Raw genomic sequence first — 23,395 nt, 5'->3', positions numbered from 1 at the left:
TCATTTTTTTTAACGATTAAAATTATCGTATGCTAAATTGATCATGATAATGATTTCGATTAAAGTAAAATTTTAATAGCATACTACAAATATCATCAAGATCATCGTTGAAGTTTTTGGATCCATCATGGTCTCTATCTATCAGATCATTATGCGGTCATTCATGGCGTCGAAATCAAATTTTATTGATCGACATAGCTAAGGCTATCAGATCAAGCGATCTTTTGTCACGATATTCTAACAATAATTATTTAGATAATGAATGGTGAAGAGGACTTTAAATTTTAAATTTATATCATATTCAAAAAAATATGAAAAAAATTATATTCTGCCTATATAGCAGTGGTTAAACAAAATCGCTGCTATAGATCTATTACAACGGTTAGGTAACTGCTGCCATACCACGTATGGTAGCGGTTAGTATAACTACTGCCATATTGCAAGATATGGCGGTGGTCATAAATAACGCTACCATTGATTTGAGATATAGCCGTGGTTATACATAACTACTGTAATAGGTCAAATCTATAGTAGCAGTTGATTAACCGTTGCTATATATCAGACATATGACAACGATTATATGTAATACTATCATAGATTTTGATCTATAGCAGCGATTATGCAATAACCACTGCTATATGTAACATGTGGCAGTGGTTACAAATAACCGCTGCTATAGATCAAAACTATGATAGCGATTTTGAAGCGCTGCAGTAGTTAACACTGCCATAGGCTCTTTTTGTAATAGTGAAAGAATCATAATGAAACCAATTTTTATTAATATTCATGTGTTTAGAAAAAAGATTTTTTTTCTTTCTTTACAATTTCTCTCTTACACCCCTTACTTCTTTCATCAATAAGCACCTAAAAATGCTTGGAATCTTGTTCACTACATACCGAGTTGGTTATGCCACTATTCTACTTTTCATGATAGTTACTAAGTTTTAAATTTAAATATGAAAATATCTTCCAATTTTTCATTACTTACTATATTTGCTTATAGCACCATGAGGTGCAGTCTTGTAGCTCAAAATTTAATTAATTTTGTACAACTTCAACTTCAATAATCATAACCATATTCAGTCCATTTTCTAAAATAACTTCTATGAGGCAGATATGTTTCCTAAATCTTTTTCATCGTATCCTCATTTGGTTTCATGCTGTTCATGTGTTAGTTTTCTTGGCAATCAAAACTCACCATCCTTACTTATAACTATCATCCATTAGATAGTTTCACTCATACCCTCCATCAATGGTTCTTTGCACTATTTGGTGCATAATTAAGATGCTGGGTAAACACTTATAAAAAATAAAAGATTGGTGTAAATAATAAATTAGCTAATTTAGTCTAAGATAAGAGACATTCTATAACCATCACTATTTTCTTATAAAGAGGAACCTATTTTTTGAGCCTTCAATTAGCTACTACTTTTTTATTATAATAATAAATTCTTATTGATTATGCTAGGGTTGTCGACTACCACCATATCATGCTTATTTTTTTTTTGCTTTCCATAATCTTGCCAGCTTGAAAAACTCAATCAAGATAAGTGATTAATTCTTTACAACTTTGCAACATATAATCATATATAGTTCTAATTATAGATATTTGTCCATGTTGAAAATTCTTATTAGTTGTTGCAATGCTATAGGGAACTCTGATTTAGTTACAAATTCAACATCCCATTTTCTTTGTAGATTTCTTATAGAATCTAGCAATAATATATTAGATTTCATTTGTTTTGATGTTGTTTTGCTATGCCCTCATAAGAGTAATTATTAGCAATTGTTATTGATAATGAGATATAACTATAATGATATTCACAACAATTATTATATTTGCTAGTTTCATATGTAATGACATATTGAACATGCTTTGAAAACTAATTCCTTCTACTTTTTTTTATATAACATAATTTTTCATATAGGTGGATTTTCTATGAAAAGAATGGCCCAAGCCATGCAAAATCAAAATGTAACAAATCGAGATCAGGAGAGAAGACTGTCATTTATTGCCATTATGCCTTTTAGCTGCTAGAATTTTATATTATTGCAAAAACATCAGGAGGAGAGAGAGAGAGAGAGAGTTTAGGAAGAAAAAGTTAATCCTCTAAGCAAAACCAAATAAACTAGATGCAAGTTATGAGTGGAACAGACCAACCCCATCTAAGAAAATTATTTTAACTTAATAGAAATCCTTTAGAGCTCCAACTTAAACAAATTCTTACATTTCAATGATATTATAGCTATTTATGTGAAAAATTTAGGTACCAGCCAAATGGTACCATCATGATACTCTTATTGTGAATATTGAATAGCACTTATATGAAAAAGGTGACTCCAACTAATTTATATATTTACTAAACTATGTACTATTAATTATTAATTAATTTTTTAAATTTTGATAAATATATGATCAATCAATGAAGCAATGTCATGTATAATTAGAAGCATGTACATATTAAGTCCATAGCTAACCATGCAACTTTGTTTTACATCCAATACATCAAGAATTTTGGTTTCACATGGAAGGAAATAAAAATCATATGGAGCGGGCACCAAAGTGGATTATATGAGGCAAGATTTTTTTTATGCTACATTTATTCTTTCTCTCATCTTAAATGGAAATTCAAAAGTCAAAAAGTATGATCAAACTTCTCCTACTAACGAAGTCCATCAATCTCATAAGTTAAAAGTTAAAGAATAAATTATAAAAATATTTTTTTAATTTTATCCAATTTCACTTATACTTCTCAGATTTAAAAAGTATCAAATCATCTTTTTAAATTTTTGAAATATTCTAAAATAGTCTTGCTATTTATCTTTCTTAATAGAATGATTTTATACCATTATATGATATCGTTATTTTATAAAGTATCCAAATAACCCTTATCTCCACCTCTTTCATTATCTCCAATTGCTCTTTTCCTCATCCTCCATTGCCGATGTTCCTTCTCCCTCCTCCTCCTCTTCTTCCTCTCATCCATTACTTTTCATCATCCTTCTTCTCCTTTAAGTTTACCCATGAGCTCTTTTCCTCTATAGTGCTCCTCTATCTCCATCCATTCTTTGCTAGCGACCCTCCTCCATTCTCATCCATTTTTTCTCATTATTCTCGGCTCTTCTATCTTCACCCCTTCTCGCTGGTAACCCATCTTCTCCCTCTGCTTTTCTCCTAACCCCTTCTCTTCTTTATGTTCATCTCCTCCAAGGCCACTATAAACCCTCCCCCCTCCACGGCGATTCTCTCCACCTCCACCTATTCTTCGCCAGTAGCCCTCTTCTCCTCTCCTTCTTTTTCACTCACTTCTCTCTCACCTCCTCCTCTAAGCTCATCTATGAGTCCTCCCCCACTCTATGGTAGCTTCCTCCATGTCGACAACCCATCCTTCTCTCTCCTTCCTTCTCACCCCTCCTCGTTATCTCATCCTCCAAGCTCATCCATAAGCCTTCTCCCACTACAGAGGCTCTCTCTATCTTTGCTCTTCCTTGTCAGTGACCCTTTCTTTCTCCTCTTCTTTTTTTCACCCCCTCTCCTCCTCCTCTTCCTCCAATACCATCATCAAGCTTTCAACACCACACTCCCCCTCCACGTCGACCTCTACGACCCAATCCTTCCCTTTCATGATGGCTCCTTCCACCTCCATCTCTTTCTCACCGATGATCCTCCTTTATGTGTAAGAGGTATTTTCGTCCATTGAAATGATAAGTGAAAATCATTTATTGGTAAGCGAATAATATTTATGATCATTTTGAAATATCTCAAAAATTTATAAGATTAGTTTGATATTTTTTTTTCAAGTTAAGAAGTATAGTGAAATTAAACTAAAATTGAGGAGATGTTTATATAATTTATCCAAAAATTAAAAAAAAAATCAGACGTCAAGAAAGAATGTCTACAAAGAGAGACTATACATATCATTTCTTCTTCTTCAAGTCTTCCTTATTCCCAAGTCCTTTTCTCCTCCTACAAAAAAAAAGCATCGATCCCTTTTCATCCATTGGTAAGGCCTTCTTCTTCCTTCATGAACCCATCATCTGATTCATTATCCAATTCCTAACTAAATCATGAATAGTCTATTTTTTTATGGTAATCATGAATAATTTGTTAATAGTTTGATTTTTTCAAAAAACTAAGAGTTATGATGTGAGGCTAATGTGTTTGGGATCACAAGAACCTTGCTTGACATGGACTAAGATATATGGGCAGTATTTCTCTTCTTTATAGTAGACTAGGATGAAGTTATTATTTTTGTTAAATATTGTAAATTATATGATGAATCAAATCATCATGAATGTTAATTTTTTTCGACTATACTCAAATTATTATTTGGACAAATCTCAAGATTTTATACATTATTTGGAAACATGATAAAAATGAACAATAAGAGTAATAATATAGAATAAGCTTTCACATGATTCATCGAAATATAGGCTATATCCATCATCTAGATATATCATAAAAGAACCACTAAAAAGTAAACAGACAAATCCTAATAGAATTTTAAACACTTAAGAAGTAGACATCGCTTCTTTAAAACATATACTCATCTTAGTAAATACTATATGTAATAGTAGAAGAGATTACAGATAAGGAATATGCACATACATGAAAGATGATTTTGAGAGAAAACCAAACTTCTTCGAGATAATCTTCCATGACCTTAGCCTTTTCTCCAATCTCTCAACAAAACCCCCTTGCTTTCACTTCCATCTAAGCTCATAAAGCTCCTTTAAATTACCCTACTTATAAAAAGTTTCTATTTACAAGGTCTTAACAATAATTGTATGTACTAATAAATTTTTATTTTGTAAATTTTATCAAATTAACATGGATCTGCATCTCCTGATTAGATCTGTTTAAATTTTGTGACATTAGCTGTCATATGTAATAAAGAACTCAGATTATATAAGCTATTGGTGCTAGGCAGGGTATATATCGATAAAAAAATCAGGAAAGTAATTTTAAAGTACCAATGGAGAGCATAAATTAATATAGCTTCTTTAGTTTCAAATTAATGACATTCATTTTCTATCTTAATATGTTTTTTGTAGATTAGATATATCAAGAAGGAAAAAATTTATAGTTAAGAAAAAGTAAATGAGGAGAAGATGAGAGAGGATTCAAAAAAAAAACTGATGAGAATTTGGATATAGAGATAAAGATAGAAGAAAAAAGATAAGAGATAAGAAAATAAAGGAGAAAAAAATATCAAAAATTTATAAAAAATTAGAAGTACAAATGAGGAATTGGTTGAAGAAAGTAAATTGAAAGAGGAGAGAGATAAGAAAAATGACGAACACGAACTAATAGATATAAGATGTTATGTTATCCATTTTGCAAATTAGCATAAGATTAATATGGTCAAAAGTATGATAAAAGATCACCATAGATTGTTGGTAAAAATCTTGTTTTACTATTTTCTTTATATTTTCGTCATAAAATCTAACAGGATGGGTTAGAAAATATTTTACAGTTACAAAATAATAAAGAAAGTATTTTTTTAATAAAAAAAAAGGGCGTCATTTATTAGAGAGGATGTTAGACTATTTTAGGGTTGTTATATAAAGACTATGAAATAGGACTGTCAGAAAAAGTCAATATTAAAGAATTCAAGATTTATGCAAAATACTTCTCCACTCATTTTTGTTCTGTAAGAAAAAAATATTGAAAAGAGACTTATGGAGTTAAAGAGAAATAAAAGGTTACCAGGAGATTTTATCAAGCTCAAAATATTATATGTCTTTTGCATCCTTTTTCTCGAGCAAATCGAGAGGTATCTAAAATTTTATTTTTATATATCGATGATTTGGATAGTTTATGGATATATATTTGGGGTATGGCTATATATAATTATTTTTAAGTAAAATTTAGTATATTGCAAAGAAAATATAGTTGAGAGAGAAGAAGAAGTGCAAAAAAGTTGGCTACCTTTATAGATATATTTTCATTATACCGATAAGTTATATTTAAGAAAATTATTTATAATTTTTATTTATAACCATAATTATATATTAAAAATTTATTTAATATAAATATAGTTGTTTGAACATACATCATATGGATAAAGATATAGTTATCAAGAGTATGTCTCACCATCTTAATTGAAAACTTCGAGGTCATTATGGAAATAGGAGTTCTACTGAAATTTTTTTTCTAAAGTACCGTTAAGTTGAAATGGATAGATTATCATTGCTCGATCTCTTGGTACTAACAGATAAAAAAAAATAGATTTTGAATGCAAGTTTTCATTTCGAGATAAAATTTTTAAAAATACCAAGCTAGGATCAAGATATTATGAAAACACTGATGATAGAGGTCAAGAAAATATGACTGCAATACTGATAAAGAAATTATAGAAGGATGATGCTGAAGAATACTCTAACTTGAATGAGACAATGCGATATTAATTCATGAAAAAGATTTTTTGATTGTGCTTACGAATTAAAAGGTTAGAATTGAAGAACTAAAGGCATAGATAAAGAAATTAACCATGAGATCGAAGAGATAAAGAAAAAAAATATAAGAAGAATGAAACTATGAAGTAAAAAAAGATGAAAATTAGCCTCAACTTATATTTTTCAATAATTCAATATATACACACCCAATTGGAAGTATTATTCTTGTAATTTAAGAGATAAGATATAAAATCCTTTAGAGCTTTGTCATCTCCTTTTATAAATATACTTAAAGTAATTTTAGAGAATAAAGAATCAAAAAAGTGGTATAGAAGACTCTGTAGTAGATGAAGAAATAATGATGAAAACAAAATAGCTCGAACAGTTTGTCCTCATAGTAGATGTATCAATATATCATCCATTAAAGAGAAATTACAATAACTGACGATAGCTAATTATTTCTATAAACTAATAACTTTATGCTTGAATTGAATAAATATTGCTAAATATTATACTATTTTTTTAAAAATTTTTAGAGCATAATCGAAATTATGCTGGGAGAGAATATATTTCTAAGAATAAAAAAGCATTAAATCATACTTGGTTGGTGCAAGAGATTGACGGATATATTTATTTAATATAATATATAAATTAATATATTTATAATTTACATATTTAATTATGGTAACATGAGATTGAGAACTACTAAATAATTTTAATTTTTTGATGCTTGAATGATATGATTTTGATACAATATTCTTAATAGGTAGAGACTTGATCGTGACGTGATTATTAGGTATCTCCATATTATTTGATTTTAATATATTCTTTTTTATTTTTCATTATTAGCTTTATTTACATTCATTTGATGTAGCATCATTTCGAAGCCCATCATCAATTTATCAAGTCTATTTCTATTATATTTAAAATACACTTGAAATAGCATCTTTCACTATAATAATAATTATCTTTTAATATATTTTGATATAATGAGAAATCAATATTTTTTTGTCATATGAATGGATAACTGATTCATGGGTGTTTAATAATGATCCATCTTTTGTATATTTAATTATTATAAATAATATTTATAAGATAAATAAGAATATTAAATAAAAATAAATAAAAAATATTACTATGATGAAGAATATTCAGTGTATGTAAATATAAAATATCCAAACTCTCAAAATTTAAACAATTATATCTAACTGAGATATCAAGTAAATTAAATTCAACAAAACTAGGATAATGACCATATGGTGAGTGATCTTGTGGGTGTACTTGCCATCTTGCATCCTATACACTCATGAAAATATACAAGTTGGCTCCTGAACTTCTCTTCAAAATTACTGTAAACATTCTCATATATTTTTCATCTATTTCTATTAATCTAGACAGTCCACGAATATAGACAATTGATTTTATTTGTCTTGATTTAAAATCTCCATTCTAAGTATTGAAAGAGATAATTTTTTGCAAAATTTTTTTTTGAAAGTGACCATTCATACTCTCACTTCATTATATTGTTATCATACTAGCACAAAAAAACTCTCGACATAAGAAAGCCTACTTCACATAATTTATATAATTCATTTATCATAGATTTTTTTTTAAGTTTATATTTTTTTAACCAAGCATTTCTATTGTGATAGAAAATATTCTACAAAGCAGCGTTTGTATATATAAACTTTAAATTCTAATTGAAATCTAAGATAACTAGAATATATATGAGAAAGTTTTTTTATAGTATTTTAAAATATATGCATAAATATAAATGTGGCATGCATTGGATAGGCCCATTTTGATAGCCCTTGACATAATAGCTTATTGATCTATGAAGATTATTTTGGATTATTTTCTAGACATTACAACTAAAAAGGTTCTAAACAACCAAACAAATGAATCAATTATTTCATCAAATAATAAAGCTACCTTAATTAATACAATTATTTGCTTATGATGGTTAATACTAAAAAGTGTAGCAAACAATATTTCATATTTATTTATCTTAAAAGTAGTGTCAAATGAAACTATATCCCAAAATATGCATAGTCCATAATTGATCTCTCATCTGTCCAAAAGAAATTAGCCACTTGTCTTGTTTCATCAACCTCTATGGCATAATAAAATGAAGGCCCTTTGATTTTTGACTCTTCAAATAATCCATAAAAATTTGCGCATCTCTAACATCAAGTTTTCTGATTCTCTTTATATATAAATAATTAAAATAATTAATTTTTGTAAACCTAATAGGTTTGCTACCTTGGTATCCTTCGAACAAAATAGTATAAGTTTGTATAGAATTCACTCTAATTTTTTTTATTGGATCAATAATGGATAGTAGTTTGTGATGTGACCTTAACAAATATGTCTTGTTAGAACTTGTTAGATTATGATTATGATCAATGATAACTTCACTCACAACCCATAAATTTTTATAATCAATTTCGAATTCAACACAAGCTATGCAATTTGTTCTCTTGATGGCTCATGATTTTTTATTTATATATGTGAGATGAGTAGCACGAGTACCTTTGATACTGTACAAAATATTTTGTTCTGTATATTTCATCATCCTACGGTAACCCTTGCACACTAAAATCAACTCTATTCACATATGAGTTATAAAATTTATATATTTTTCTTCTAAAGTAAACACGATATATACCAATTTTTAGGTTCAAATATGAACCAATAACTATCTTTTACAATGAACTTTTATCTTGAATAGATATTTATGAATATCAAATTATTCAAATATATAATAAGTTCTCTAAAATAAAACAACTATGGTAATATATCCAAAGGTAATACCTCGATAATTATAGTGAACTTAATCAATAACTTATCTAGATTCATGATACTAGATACGTATATCAATAAACTTTTGAACATGTATTAATAAATAATAAAATCTATATCAAAAAAATTATGCATGCAATCATTCTTATTATATTATTTTAGCTTGGTATAAAAATGTGTTATTTGAATATGCTTTATATATTTGGCACTAAATAATATATGAATATCTACATATATATGGATAACAATGTGATTTAGTATTGCAAACAAGAAATAAAATATATAAATTAATTCCACTAATAACATAGTTTTTGTTGTGGGGAGCTTTGTATCCTCAATGGTACTTGTACTATAACTTGTAGTCTTATTTCTTAAGTTTTCTAATTTTTTTTCTGACATAGTTTTTGAAAAAAGAGGAAAAAAAATTAACAAAATGATAAAGAGAGCTTTCTAACTTTGCTGAATATAAGAAATTATATTCGTATCATTTTTTAGATTTTACGAACTCTTAGATGCAAAGATTTTGAAAAAGAAATAGAGATTTTGAAGAGGAGAAAGCAACCTGAGAGGAAAACCTCATTGATAAGAGAGACGACTTGATGAGAAAGAGTGAAGAGGCTTGATGAGGAAAAAAGAGGATATGGATGATATTTCTTCATGAAAGATCTCTCTTTGTACATAGAACTTAGAAGAGAAGAAAGAACTTAGGAGGAAGACTTTATGATGGATTCAGGAAGGAAGAAGAAGGCCTTCATCGATAGATGAAAAGGGATTGATGTTTTCACATCCGTAGGAGAAAAGAATTTGGGAGAAGAAAGGCCTGAGGAAGAATAAAGGAATGAATGGTCTTTCTTTGTAGACCTATTTTTTTTGGTACATATATTTTTTATTTTTTTAACTTATAGGATTGATGGTAGGAGAAGTTTATTCTTATTTGATTTTTGAATTTTCTCTTTAAGATAGAGAAAATATGATATAAAAGAATATGATCTATTATGGTGCCCGCCCCATATGATTTTTCGATGGGAGGAGATTTTTTTTTTCCTTCCCTTCTCCCCTAACGTGACAAAGTCTTCCTTGTATTCAAGTTGCAAGGATTTTCTTTCCAGCGTAGGTGAGGCAACGGATGGCTATCACGGGAAAGTTGATTACGTGGCAGAATCAAAGTTGCCTAGCGGTACAAAGCCGAGGGTGTTGGGAATCCGTAGGATGGACGGCTATGATCAAAACTCTGGTTTACGTGGCAGGATCGGAACTCTCGACTCGGACACCAAGCCGACACTCTGGGTACCCTTTTCGTTTTTCCCGCCATTTCTTTCTTTCCCGCCTCCTCTCACCCTTCTCCCTGTTTTTCTCTCTGGAACTCCCGATCTCGGAATCCTAATCGCCGCAATGGAAGAGGAGATCAAGGCCGAATTCGAGAAGAGCGGCTTCTCTCTGGATCAGGACGACCAGATCCTCTCCAAATGTACCATCTCTCTCACTCTCTTGCCCCTCCCTTCGTCTCCCAAACTCTCTTTCTCTTCTCTATTTGGAAGAATAATGTCGCTGGTTTCATTTCTTCTCTCAATTAGGTCTAACGTACTGCATCAATTACAAGCTCAGCCCGGCGGATCTGGTTTCCAACTGGGAAATATACTATCTGAACAGGTAAGCATAAACCTATCGGTAAATTTGCACACACACTCTCTCTACCATCATGAAGTCAAGACAGGTAATTCAGCTAGATTTTTTTCTTGTTTCTAAATGAACAAGATATGTGGATGAAGGGTTTTAATTTTAGGGTTCTTAGTTGCGTAGTAAATCGAGCTCCAATCTGGAAGAAAGTCTGATTTCTAGCGCAAGTTGGAACCTTTATTGGAGATTTGCTGAACTATTTGTAGATTTTTCTCTGTCTGTCTGTCTGTCTGTCTCTCTCCCTCTCTAATCATTAAGTCATGTATTTAGCTGGATCTTTTTTCAGTTTTTTAAATGAACAAGAAAGTGCAGATGTGGATGAAGGGTTTTCATTCAAGGGCTTCTAGTTGCTAGTAAACAAAATTTCAATCTGGAAGAAAGTCTGAATTTCTAGCGCAAGTTGGAATCTTGATTGGAAATATGCTGAAAATCGGAGTGAATAAACGAATAAACATGCATGCCAAATGCAATTGATCAAAAGGAGATTTTGCAAGTTGACAATTTTAAGTAGTCCAACTTTTTCTCTTCTTACTTCATTATCTGATATACTGCCCTTTTTGTGCTTGCTCACCTACTTACAAACATAACACAGTCTTATCATACGTTCTGCATGCTTATTCTTGGAGAATATATGTGATTAGAGGATTATTACACATATTGAGGCACATAATTTTGCTTTTGTGAACTGAACTTGTGCTTCGAGCATAGTTATGTAAATGGACAACTTTCCTTCTCTTAAACTATATTATGAACGGTAGGACTTCAACAATCATAACTTACTAATTTCTGGCATATCATGACTTAAGAGCTTCCTCAGTTTGCAGCACATAAGCTTTGGTTTTTTTAAGAGAACTGTATCAATGGATATTATTTATTTGTGTAGTGTGACCACTGATGGCAGAGGGGCTGTAAATTGAGACCCATTTCTCTGCACCTCTGTAGGCGATTCACCTATGCTCATATTGTACAATAGGCTACCTGTGTTCAAGTAGACAATTTAAAACAATTGGACTTCTATTTTAGTTGTCTGACGTCTATGCCATCCAGATGAATTTTCTAGGAACACAGAGAAACTGCTACCGCAGAGCATACTTAATTCTCAGGCACAAATTGAATGATGCCAGTGCTTCTTTGCTTTTTGGTGTGGATAACTTTCTTCAGAAAGTAGAAAAACAGTCTCGGAATGAATTTCGTAAATTTTTTCTCCATCCAAAAGAGATCTTCTTCTTCTTTTTTTTTTTTTTTGCTGTTAAAAATCTCTCTCTTCTGTAGAAAACAAAAATGTCAACTACACATTACCACTATGTTTTGAGAACCTTAATCTCCTCCAACTACTAGAAACTTCCCATCCCTTTCTGAGTCTTATTTTCAAAGATAAGTTGCCCCCTTGTTTTATCTGTTTTCTTCTTATTAGGTATGAATTGATCCCTTCTTGCCTATCTGATACTTGGGCTAATCCTAACCACTATTTCCCATATTTGAGCACCTAGGTTATTAGTCAGTATTGTATTATAATTATTTTTCAGTGTATATCTTTGTTTTGTTCCACTTTCCCATGTCATGTGTTGTAAATAAACTTATGGAGACCAAGATGAAGTGATCCATGATTACCATTAGAATATGACAAAAAAGTGTCGTCAGTTATAATATCCTTTTAGTCTTTCTTTGATCATCTTTATTTGAAATTTTGTGATTACAAGCTTTTGACATACAAGATAGCTTCACCAGATCCACCATGGCAAATTAACTTCTACTCTGGATTCAAGCACTCACCATACCACACCGGCTGATCAGACTGTTGTGCCATGCTCAGAGGGTGCCAGCTCTGGGCATGCATGTGTGCTGTGATATCCTGCATTTTGTTATTGGCATGGCTGGCATGCCCATTGGCATAACTAATTAACTATTGCTTCTACTGATGAGTCTTTGTTGACTATGTAGTTGGTGCTACACCTGTGTAATCCACAGCTGTCTAGATTCCATTTGCTTTTACTCTCTGCAGTCCTTATGCATGTTCCATGACATCGCTTTGCTTATGTACCATAATGATTATTTATACTCTGAGTTTCATTCTGTCCATAAAGATGATGCCACATCTGTGCACTTAAGCCTTATCCAGGCTTCCAGTTACCTCTCCTCTGGCGGTTCCTGTGCATGTAGCTTCTGCTTGGGATGCATGTTAATTTGAACATATCTTTTGTCCCATAACTTGCATCACTTTTTTGTACTGAATTCTCAGTTAATTGAGGGTTTTCGAATACACACACAAAGAAAAAAGGACTAGTCTGTTGATATATGGCCCAGTCAGAATTTATTTAAAGATCATCTGAATGCTGAGAAAAATATAGCATGACTCTTTAAGAAGCGAATATGCATTTTGAAAAAACAAGAGTTACTTATAATTCCTTGGAACTACCTTTATTTCCTTCCAATTGTAGAGTTGTTCAACTTAAACCATGGATTCAAGTATCTCCTGCTAGACTGACACATATTTTCTTTAATGGATATGGATTGGATCTCTATCTGTTTAAGTTACCATGAATAACACATTAAATTTTTAAGGATTCTGTTTTTAATTCCTCTTTAGATCCTCTATCTTCATTTAGAGTATGGTTGGTATCTTGATATGTGTACGTTGTATTCAGGCAGCTAAATGGATTGAAGGTAGAAAATGCTCACATGGATGGTTTCTTATCACATCTTCAGAATGAAGTGAAGGAGAGGATTGCAAAAGAGGAGCCTTACTTGCATATTTACTCTAGTAATGATGTTGATATGTGAGTGTCTAGATATAACTGCATTGTATATTATATTGTTTCCTTTTTCTTCTTCTTTATCTGTAAGCTGTGATTAATTCCTTCTCATATTAGCATAGTACTGTTTGTGGTGCCAATAAATTCTGGAAGGATAAATTTTTGCAGGCTTTTAAGTGATGAACATGATGATGCCAAAGAGAGCTTCCTCAATACGCCGAGCAGTCAGTATGAAAAACAATATGTGGACAATTATACCTCAACACCTGGAACAAATGGAAGGCCCTCATCTTCAAAAGAATCAAAAGTCATTAGCAATCGAATAACTCCTTTTGGGCAACGGATGAACAAATTTATATCACAGTTTGTTTACAATGCTCAGAATACAGACAATGGCTTAAGACAAAATGAGGTTGAGAACATGGAAGATGATGTTATTAGAAGAGTGCAGCCTAGTGAAAGATGCTCTTTGCAAGTTCTTCGTTCACAGCCAGAATCAGGCTGCAGATTCATGTATGACAGGACAGAAGATCGGGTGTGTGGCTACTTCCTGACATACCATTTCATGCTCCTTTATCTCTGTTAATTTGTCTAAATTATCTTTCTGATGTCTTAGTTTAATTCCCTGGAAAACCGGATTAGAAAGCATACAAACACATATGCTGCATCTGGGCTTTATGGAGAACCCACTGATGCCACATTGGCTTCACAGGTGATTGTTTCTTATACAGTTTGAGTATTTTACTTATACATGTCAGTCCTGTGGGTCTTTCATCATAATTGAAGTCTGTGGCATGTACCTGTTTTGCCTAGATAGTTTAGCCTTGCATATTTTTTAGGTTTCAAGGAGTGCCATGTTGGTTCTATGATAAGAACTTGCTTTCCCGAACAATTTTTAGTTTTGTGATTTTAATTTCCAAAAAGAAATCATGACTAAAATCATTCTCTCTTTCAGAAAAATGTATTTGCAGTTGGTATGGTTTGTTGTGATGGAGAAGGTCATCTAAATGAGAAATCTATCTTGCTGCAATGCAGGTACAAGTACCTTTTCTCCATAGGAGCCTACCTAGCTGTAGTTTGAATTCATGATGAGTTTTTAAAAGTGTCTGCCCTTTGATAAGCATTGGAATTTCAGTCGTAGCTAATCATGGAAAAAACTTGTGGCAGTGTTGAGCAGTCTGGTGGGCAGCATGTGCGGCTTGATCTCCAGAACTTGACCCAATTTTCCTTATTCCCTGGTCAGGTAAACCTCTGCTTTAGACGGTTTTACATGCTTTAGTGCTGATTACTTGACATTTTTTTTGTAATTTTAGCTTGGGACTACTTGTATCAGGTGATTGGTATTGAGGGTCATAATCCTAGCGGACACTGTCTGATTGCATCAAAAGTTGTTGATTCTTTGCCAAACTCCCTCGATGCTGATCTACCTCCTGCTAAGAAGCTAGCAATGGACAAGGAAAATCAACCAAGTTCTCCATCGATAAATCAAGAGTGCTATCGTTGGTGAGTATGCCTCATGGTGGATGGTCTACGGTCAGCACATTCATTTAGAAACCTTTTTGTCACATACAATCATCAAACTTCTCCATGTTGGGCTGGTATGACTATTAGTTTTTAATCTTATATGACTTTCTTGTTTTGGTTTGATCAATTTACTATATGTGAATCTTGGTTTTCTTTTTCCTCAGCTATTTGTCACTTTATTTTTATTTCAATCATCTAGCGGCAAGTTTGAGTTATTTCGATTCCCATTATGGCATAAACTTGAATACATGTGTATATGAGGAGCCACTTGTTATTGGTAAGATGGATGTGCATGAATAGAAATGAACCTCAGACTCCATGAACATAATGGTGCAGGCTTTTGTATGATATGAACCGACCATACAATAGTTTTGTTGTGCTATATATTGATATCAGATAATGATTTACACTTTTCTAAAATGTCACTTCAAATCAAAAGCACATGGATGAAGCTGGATATGCAGGTTTATGCCATGCATTTCTTATAGATATAGAAATGGTTTGTATATTTGGTGGTCATAGCATGCTCACCACCTTGATGTTAAGACCGTTTATATGTATTTTATTAAAATGGAATACAAATTGCATGTTTTCTGTTGCTTCTTAGATATTGTCTCTAAGTTAGAGCTATCATTACCTCTGACTAGTGATTTCACTTTATTCATGGTTGGCACTGGTTAGAGCATCCAATTCTTGATGCGCATGAATCTTGTTTCAAAGTGGAATGCAATTTGCATGTTTTATGTTTCTTTATCAAATTCTCTCCAAGTATTGTAGTATCAGTTGTTATTGCCTCTTACGACTGTTGTTGCTTTGATCGTCACTATAGGTGGTTAGCATCCAATATTGATCCGGTTATTGAATCATTTCAACATGTTAAAAACATTATGTGACACCTTTTGTTGGGGCTTCCTTCTGATGGTTGCCTCCAGCTTGCTGGCATTAATCTTCTAGATGTCCACCAATGGTTAACCATGTCTGGTATTTGTTGAGCCATGTTTCTTCTTTGTGACTGTGGTTAGGTACCATGTGCTTCTTCAATACTGTAGGTCCCTACTATTAGAAACTTCACTGGCACCATTTGATGTGGATCTCTCTTCCAGTGAGATTTGTCCACCAAATCTAGGCCTAAAGGTTTTGACAACCTTCCTAGCTTCTTCAAACTGGATTGCGACCTGTGCAGCATGAGAAGTGGAGTTAATCACATACTGGACTAGTTTGTTCAGAAATGCCATGTAAATCTTGAACAAGCTCATTAACTTACTCTCTTCTGGTGACTTCATTCTTGATGAAACTTCATCCTAGGGTCTTTAAAACTTCCAGAAAGTGTTTATGAAGAGATACTGATTATTGAGAAATTAGTATTATGGAACAAATACAATTCTCATAATGAGACAGCTAAATATATATTGTTTGAATCACTCAACAATCATGTAAGACAGCACAAAAAGGGGTGCTTGTTTAGATTCAATGCTTATAGTGTAATTTACAATCCAAGCATAGATTCATAGAGAATGCATTCACACAACAAACTAAGTCACTAATGTACAAGCCATGACATAATATTAAGCAATAAGCTATTGATGAATTCTACCTAACTTGCTTCATCAAGATATCTGATGCATTACTATGACTCTTTAATAGGTTATCGCAGGAGGCCCTTTCACAACAACTGATAATCTACTCTTCGAGCCTTTAACAGAACTGCTTGCATATGCTAGTAGAAGACAGCCACAACTGCTTATCTTGGTGAGGCTCCATTTGATTGTTTTTCATGTCCTAATATTTGAAAAATCCTCCGGTCTTTAATTTAAAGAATCTCAAAACTTTTACTAATTGTTTTGACAGATGGGTCCATTTATTGATTCTGAGCATCCAGAGATCAAAAAGGGAACTGTTGAGAGAAGCTTTGATGACATTTTCCATGTTGAAATTCTTAGAAAGGTTGGCATCCCACCAACATAGTTTACACCAATCTTTTAGATAATATATGGTCAAGTAATTATGGCTTTCTTGATATCTTGTTATGCAGTTGCAAGATTACACCGAGTATATGGGTTCTGCTGCCCGTGTGATCCTTGTACCATCTGTACGCGATGCTCACCATGACTTTGTTTTTCCTCAGGTTCTTATCTTTTTGTCTTTATTGTCTTATCTCCTCATTTCATTATGGGTTATTTGGCATTTAGATTGTATTGATATAGTTTGTATATCTTTAAATATCTTCTATCATTAACCATGCAGTCTTGGACATGCAATGACTATGATGCAACTACTTCTTGAAGGATTTACACCACTTCTTATGCACATAAAATATGTTTTTCAGTAATGTTCTGTAGAAAACAAGGATTCGTAGGACACCAAATAGTGAAGAAGCTCCTTTTTCTGCACATATCGGTTATGTCATCTCTTATTGGTATTAATGTTCCTATTGTTCATATGATTCCTGCAGCCTGCATTTGATATTCATCTGCCTGAATATATCACACATCAGGTATTTCCAGTGTATATGGGAATTTTTTATCTAGAAGCTCTATCTTATTGTATCTTAGACAAATGTTTTTTTCATGCAGATCACCTGTGTTGCAAATCCATGTCTTTTCAGTTCAAATGAGGTACATTTTTTTTTAAAAAAAAAATCTTTGATCTTATATAGATGACTAATTACAGTAAGCGTAAACTTGTTATTTAACTGACATACTGCATATTTCCTTACAGTATGCAAAACACAGCTAGTTCCTTTACAGTCATAAACTTGCACTAAATGCTGCTCTTTCGGGTAGCAAGAGAAAATCTATTGGATTATCATATTTCCTTGAAATGAAAATTTTGTATTACCAAAATGATGCATGTTCTACCAATGTCCCTAGAGTACTAAGTTATATAGTGGAGGATACTTCTATCATGAGAATATGCTGCCTGATATTTCTTTTGTTTGGTGCTGGAAGCATTTGAATGAACTTTATGCAGATCAAGAGGTTGACTGTTTCAGGTTCCATGTGAGACTGCCCATTGCTTACATTTATGCTAGGGAGTAGGGACTTTGCTGCATTTACTTGTGCCCTCCTAGTCTCACTAGAATACTATGTTATAAAGTAGAGGATACCTCTAACATGAGAATGTGCTGCGTAATATTTTTTTTGCTTGGTGCTGGAAGCATCTTCAATGAGCTTTATTCAGATCAAGAGGTTGAATGTTTCAAGTTCCTTGTGACTGTCCATTGATTACATTTATACTAGGAACTTTGCTGCATGGATGGGTTTAAGTGGAATGAGCACCCATTTACTCCATTTATTCCATTTTAACTTACAAATGCTAAAAGATCTATTTAGTCCAAGTAAGCTTGGTATTGCAAAAGCAAAAGCTACTTTTTCCACTAAACCTGGAATAAAGCAATGGCCCATGATGGAGTAATTTATGCTGGGTAAAGAGGTCAAGAGTAAGTTCACATATTTACTCTGGGTTAACTTATTTTGCAACCAGATGCAACATGCTTATTGTGATTTTTGGATAATTTTACTGGCAGTCTTCTGCTCCTGCCCAAATAAAAAAACCTTAGGAAATTAGTGTGCTACATTTTTATAGAAACCAGGAGATTAGATAAAGATGCTGTTACTTAAGTTCAACTGTTTTGATAAAAGGGTTAAAGCTAACCTTGCTTGAAGATTGTGCTTCCATTAGAAGATATTATATCGTACTTCCAGTAATCTAACTCTCATTTCTCTAAGATGCTTTAAGTTACAGAAGGTACAAAACATAGATTTCACCATAAAATATCTATGCCTTTGTTGCCAATATGAGGCATAAAATGAAGAAAAAATTCAAACTAATTATACTTTTGATGGTTCCAATTAATTTTAGCAAAATAACAAAGCAAATTGAAGTTTTTAGGTTTAAGAACAGTCTATGAAGATTTGATTCCAGTTACCGTTGAAATTTTAATCCTTATGAATCTCTTTAACCAATTGGTCAAAAAATGAAGTCGCAAGTTTGTTAAATCGGGACAAACATCATAGGTGCATCTTTTATATGGGTTATGGTTGCTATGATCCCTGCATGTCATCTAACTTTGTAAGTCACTTCTCTAAGATGGTGCTCTATAAATCAACTGATACTTATGGGATCTTCAAAATGCTAAGATTTAACCTTATAGAATGCCCATTCAAATTTTCTCTGTTTTATGTTGTTCTTGCACCTTCCTCTTTCTTAAGGTTGTTGCTTCTCCCTTCTGAGTACCTGCATAAAATTGTCTTTCCAACAATCTCAAGCTTATTTCTTTAGCAGGCATAAAGATATCACCTTATTCCCTTTCCAGCCAAAACTTCCCCATTATTGGATTTTATCAGTAAGAGTTTTGGATGGCTGGTGGCAGATCGCTAAGAATTATTTCTTTTTTTCTTAATTCTGGAGAAAGAATGCAAAGCATGGTCTACCGTACCACCCTGTACTGCCCGTTATGGGGCATAGCATATCATACTGGTCTCATATCGGTACGCTGTTCACACTGTACTGACATTCGATAAGCTATATTGTAGCATACCGAACCACATACTAACACTGTAATAGGATGATACTGGTATATGAATTTCGGTACCGAGATGGCGAATCTTGGTGCAAAGCTTATTAATTTCTTGTTTCTCAGTATTCGTTGACCATACAAAGACCTTTACTTGGCTTCATACTTAATTAAAGTGATTTTGAGCTGCTCTAAGAGGAAGCCTATTGGAGCCTTTATTTGACCATTTGCAGGGGCTATTTCTTGTAACATTTTTGTCATGCCAACCTGAATGCTTTATTTACTAAGAGTTAAGTCTACTTATGCTCTTGTAGCAGATGCTCATTTAGTGGCATAACTTTCTTAATTGTCATTCATATGATTATTGTTGGTTGTGGTGCTTCTTCCATTTTTTGAAGCCCATCATCACCTTAGGCAAATAGTTTGTGCTAAATTTGGATTTGAGATGTGAATCATTATGAATCAGAAATTTAAAAGTTAACAATATGATGAGGACTGAATTAGATATCATCTGTCCATATCAAATATTAGCAGCAGTGAGAAGCATCATGCTAGAGATTATCCATCTAATATTAAAATTTATAAGCATGAAGAAGCATCCAAGTAGAGACTATTGCCTCTCAACTTTCTTTTTATGGATTTAAGGGTTTTTATTTTCTGTTAAGAAGGTTGTATTTCATGTAAAAAAGCATGGATCAAGGTTTTGGTCAAAGCATTTTCATCTTGATCCTAAGGCAGGATGCATCTTATGTTGTAATAGGGAAGGCTCTTTCATCAAGGGAAATATTTCATAAATGATATAGAGGATAGCTCATTAAGCAAGCTTTCTCATGACATGAATTGCACAAATTAGAGTTGGGTTGTGTCCTAGCCTTTAGATGAAGAAGCTATTGGATTTGTCAGAAGATCAGTTCTTTTGCCTTTACTACTACCAGTACCATTCCTAGGAGTTTCTATGCTAGTTGGAATAGGCTCATGACTGTTCCACATGACTGTTCCCAGTGGAATTTAAGCTCTAAGTTGTTTTGAGTCTGGCTTTTGTTCGGTTTGTGCGGAAGCCAGTCCCTAAAGCTTAGGAATAAGGGCTTTGATGAGCCCCGATGATTTTGGTTTAGGATTGTCTGTAGATTTTATTGTTGTTCTAAATGTTTTCCATAGATAGCTTTATACAGGTCTTTGAATTAGGGTTGAGTGGCGAGAGTTTGCTACTAAGTTTTAACTTGTATATAAGGCTCAGTGTCTTAGAGTGGAAATTCCCACATATCTTTTTCCCACCTTTCACTCTTTTCTTCCATTTCTTTTTTCTATTCTCTCAAAGTTCTGTTTGTTTTTCACTTACATTAGTATTTTTCTACTCTTGAGCCATGGCTAGGTATGGATAGCAACAATTCATATGACAGTGAGTTTTCTTTGCCTACATAGAATTTATCAAAGATCTTTTATATACAGATAAACCGTCAATCAACAGAATTTAAGGGGATTTGCAGAAAAAAAATTCCACCTTATTTTTTCACAGAAACAGCCCGCTTTGGACTTTGCTAAACCATTGTGCCCCTGCTCTTATTGAAATGCACATTACCTAAGCCATGCACACCCACTAGTAATGGATGAAAACATAATTTTATGTTGACACACTTAAAAATGTTTTTTGAGTTGTTAAGAGGCCAAGGATAGAATGGTCCAGTAAAGTTCAAAATGGACTCCTTTGCAAAAGAAAGTGGTCCTTTTCTGCAATTTGATAATTAAACAAAACTTTTCTCCTAAATTTCCTAGAATTCAATACAGTTCTAGTTTAGAATGATATATACTGATACAAAACTTATCACATCTTCTGTAACTTCCAAATATTAGGGATACCACTTTGTACCTCCCTTGATTTCACCTTAGTCTATTTTGTCGAATATCCTGGGTCACTTTGTTTTTAATTATCCTTTTCAGATTATGTACAAAACTTGACCTTTTCTAGACATAAGTTTGTTCACTTAGGAAAAATTATTACTTAACAGCCATTGATGGTATGATGCAGTTGGGGCAGGAATACTGATCTGTTTCTTGTACTATGGCTTGTGGTCAGTTGGCATTCATCATTATGGTACCTGGACTTTATTTATACATCCACCTTGTTGTGTGCAGTTGACTTGATCTCTTTTATGTATCAGATTATTGTTAGCTGCTGTACTTTGGATATCTTGAAGCAGCTGAGCAGTGAAGAGATTTCACGGACTTCAGCTGATATGCAGTCTGTAGATCGTATGGCGCGACTTGCGACTCACCTATTAAGACAGCGCAGGTATTTTCGATGGCTTGTATCAGTTGGCATTAATACTGTAGCAGTCAAATTAATTTGTAGCAAGGAACCCTGAGAGTTATACTTCTTTCCAAACAGCTACTATCCTCTGTATCCACCCTCAGTAGGAGTTCCTTTGGATCTTTCACTTGCACCAGAAGCCTTGGAGATTCCTTCTATTCCAGATGTCCTACTACTCCCCTCGGATCTTGCTCCCTTTGTGAAGGTAATAACAGTTATTTTAATGTAAGGTAATAACGATTAGTTTGTCTGCTGCTTGCATGTAAGAAGTATTCATATCTATTCACAGCCCATCAAAATGGATTTTTTTTTTTTTCCTGCAGTACATCATTATTTTTCTGGTGTCCATCTATCTCCTAAAAATCTATGCATTCTTTTTGATAAAGAAGAGCGGAGCAATCTCCTACCATGCATCAGTCATGGTTCCGTCAACTTAGTTGCTGCATCCCTATAAAGAATACATAAGAGACACACTGATATATTAAAATAGATATCACGTGACATAAATTCTTTTTAGTGATGTGAAACGATCCATTTGACAATGCAGGTATTGTCCCTTGGAGGAGACGACAGAGAAGCAATTAGGTGCATGTGTGTGAACCCTGGGAGATTAGCCAAGGGCATTGGAGGGGGTACTTTTGTGGAGATTTACTACCATGGTGATCCTGACAAGACAAATGCATCTATAATGCGTATCTAATTTTAAATGTTGAGGCATCAGAGAAGCGCCGCAGTTTGTCAAGAGTTGTTAGAGGTCCATGCTATTATTTGCCTTGGCATATTATCAACTGGAGTATAGCTGAATCATGAATTTTGTTTTGGATGATTGTAGGTTTAGTATCAGTTACTGTCACCAGGGTAGCTTGAAATCTTTGTTAGGGGGTAATATTCCCTTTAACAGGTCAGCTACTTACTACTAAGCATTAGGGGTTTCATCATGACAGCAACTTGTACAAAGAATTTGTAACTTACAAAGATAAATGTCATTTTTCTTGCGCTTTGGTATATTCCTTTCCCTATCCCCATGTATCATATTTTTGGGGCCTAGCTCTTAAGCAAGAAAATGATGACCGTCTGACTTAAATTACACTTATATTCTCAAACTTAGGACAATAGGAGCTGTACATTATTCTAATATAATGTAAGTTCTGGTGTGAGGCAACCATCGGATTCAGGTTCCTCTCTCTCTGTTCTTTTGATGAAACAGCATTTGATTCCAGCAATAGCGAATTAAAGTCATCATCGAACTAAGCTGTGAAGGACCTTTTTTTTTTTTTTTTTTGGTTTATTTGTAGAATTTTCTTCTTCTTTTTTTCGGTAGAGAATGAGAAACCAAGGTCTCCTTATTCGAGCAGCACCCGTACAAATAACATCGACAAGCTTTCTTTCGTATCTCCAAAACAATTAAACTGCTGC

At 33.0% G+C, this 23,395-nt stretch overlaps 1 protein-coding gene across 1 annotated transcript; it reads left to right on the top strand.

Annotated features, from left to right (window-relative positions):
* Positions 1–10,403: 10,403 nt before the first annotated feature.
* LOC105051366 (uncharacterized) lies at positions 10,404–23,044 on the top strand. Its single transcript, XM_010931759.3, is given in 17 exon segments — positions 10,404–10,669; positions 10,776–10,851; positions 13,524–13,655; positions 13,800–14,166; positions 14,248–14,343; positions 14,587–14,666; positions 14,799–14,874; positions 14,965–15,106; positions 15,109–15,134; positions 16,800–16,904; positions 17,004–17,099; positions 17,188–17,280; positions 17,608–17,649; positions 17,729–17,770; positions 21,831–21,961; positions 22,058–22,184; positions 22,527–23,044. Coding segments are annotated over 17 exon segments (2,043 nt in total). The 5' UTR covers positions 10,404–10,410; the 3' UTR covers positions 22,680–23,044.
* The last annotated feature ends 351 nt before the right edge of the window (positions 23,045–23,395 follow it).

The sequence above is a fragment of the Elaeis guineensis genome, chromosome 9 (genome assembly GCF_000442705.2).
Source record: "Elaeis guineensis isolate ETL-2024a chromosome 9, EG11, whole genome shotgun sequence".
Classification (NCBI taxonomy): domain Eukaryota; kingdom Viridiplantae; phylum Streptophyta; class Magnoliopsida; order Arecales; family Arecaceae; genus Elaeis; species Elaeis guineensis.
This window is presented reverse-complemented; position numbering and strand designations above follow the sequence as displayed.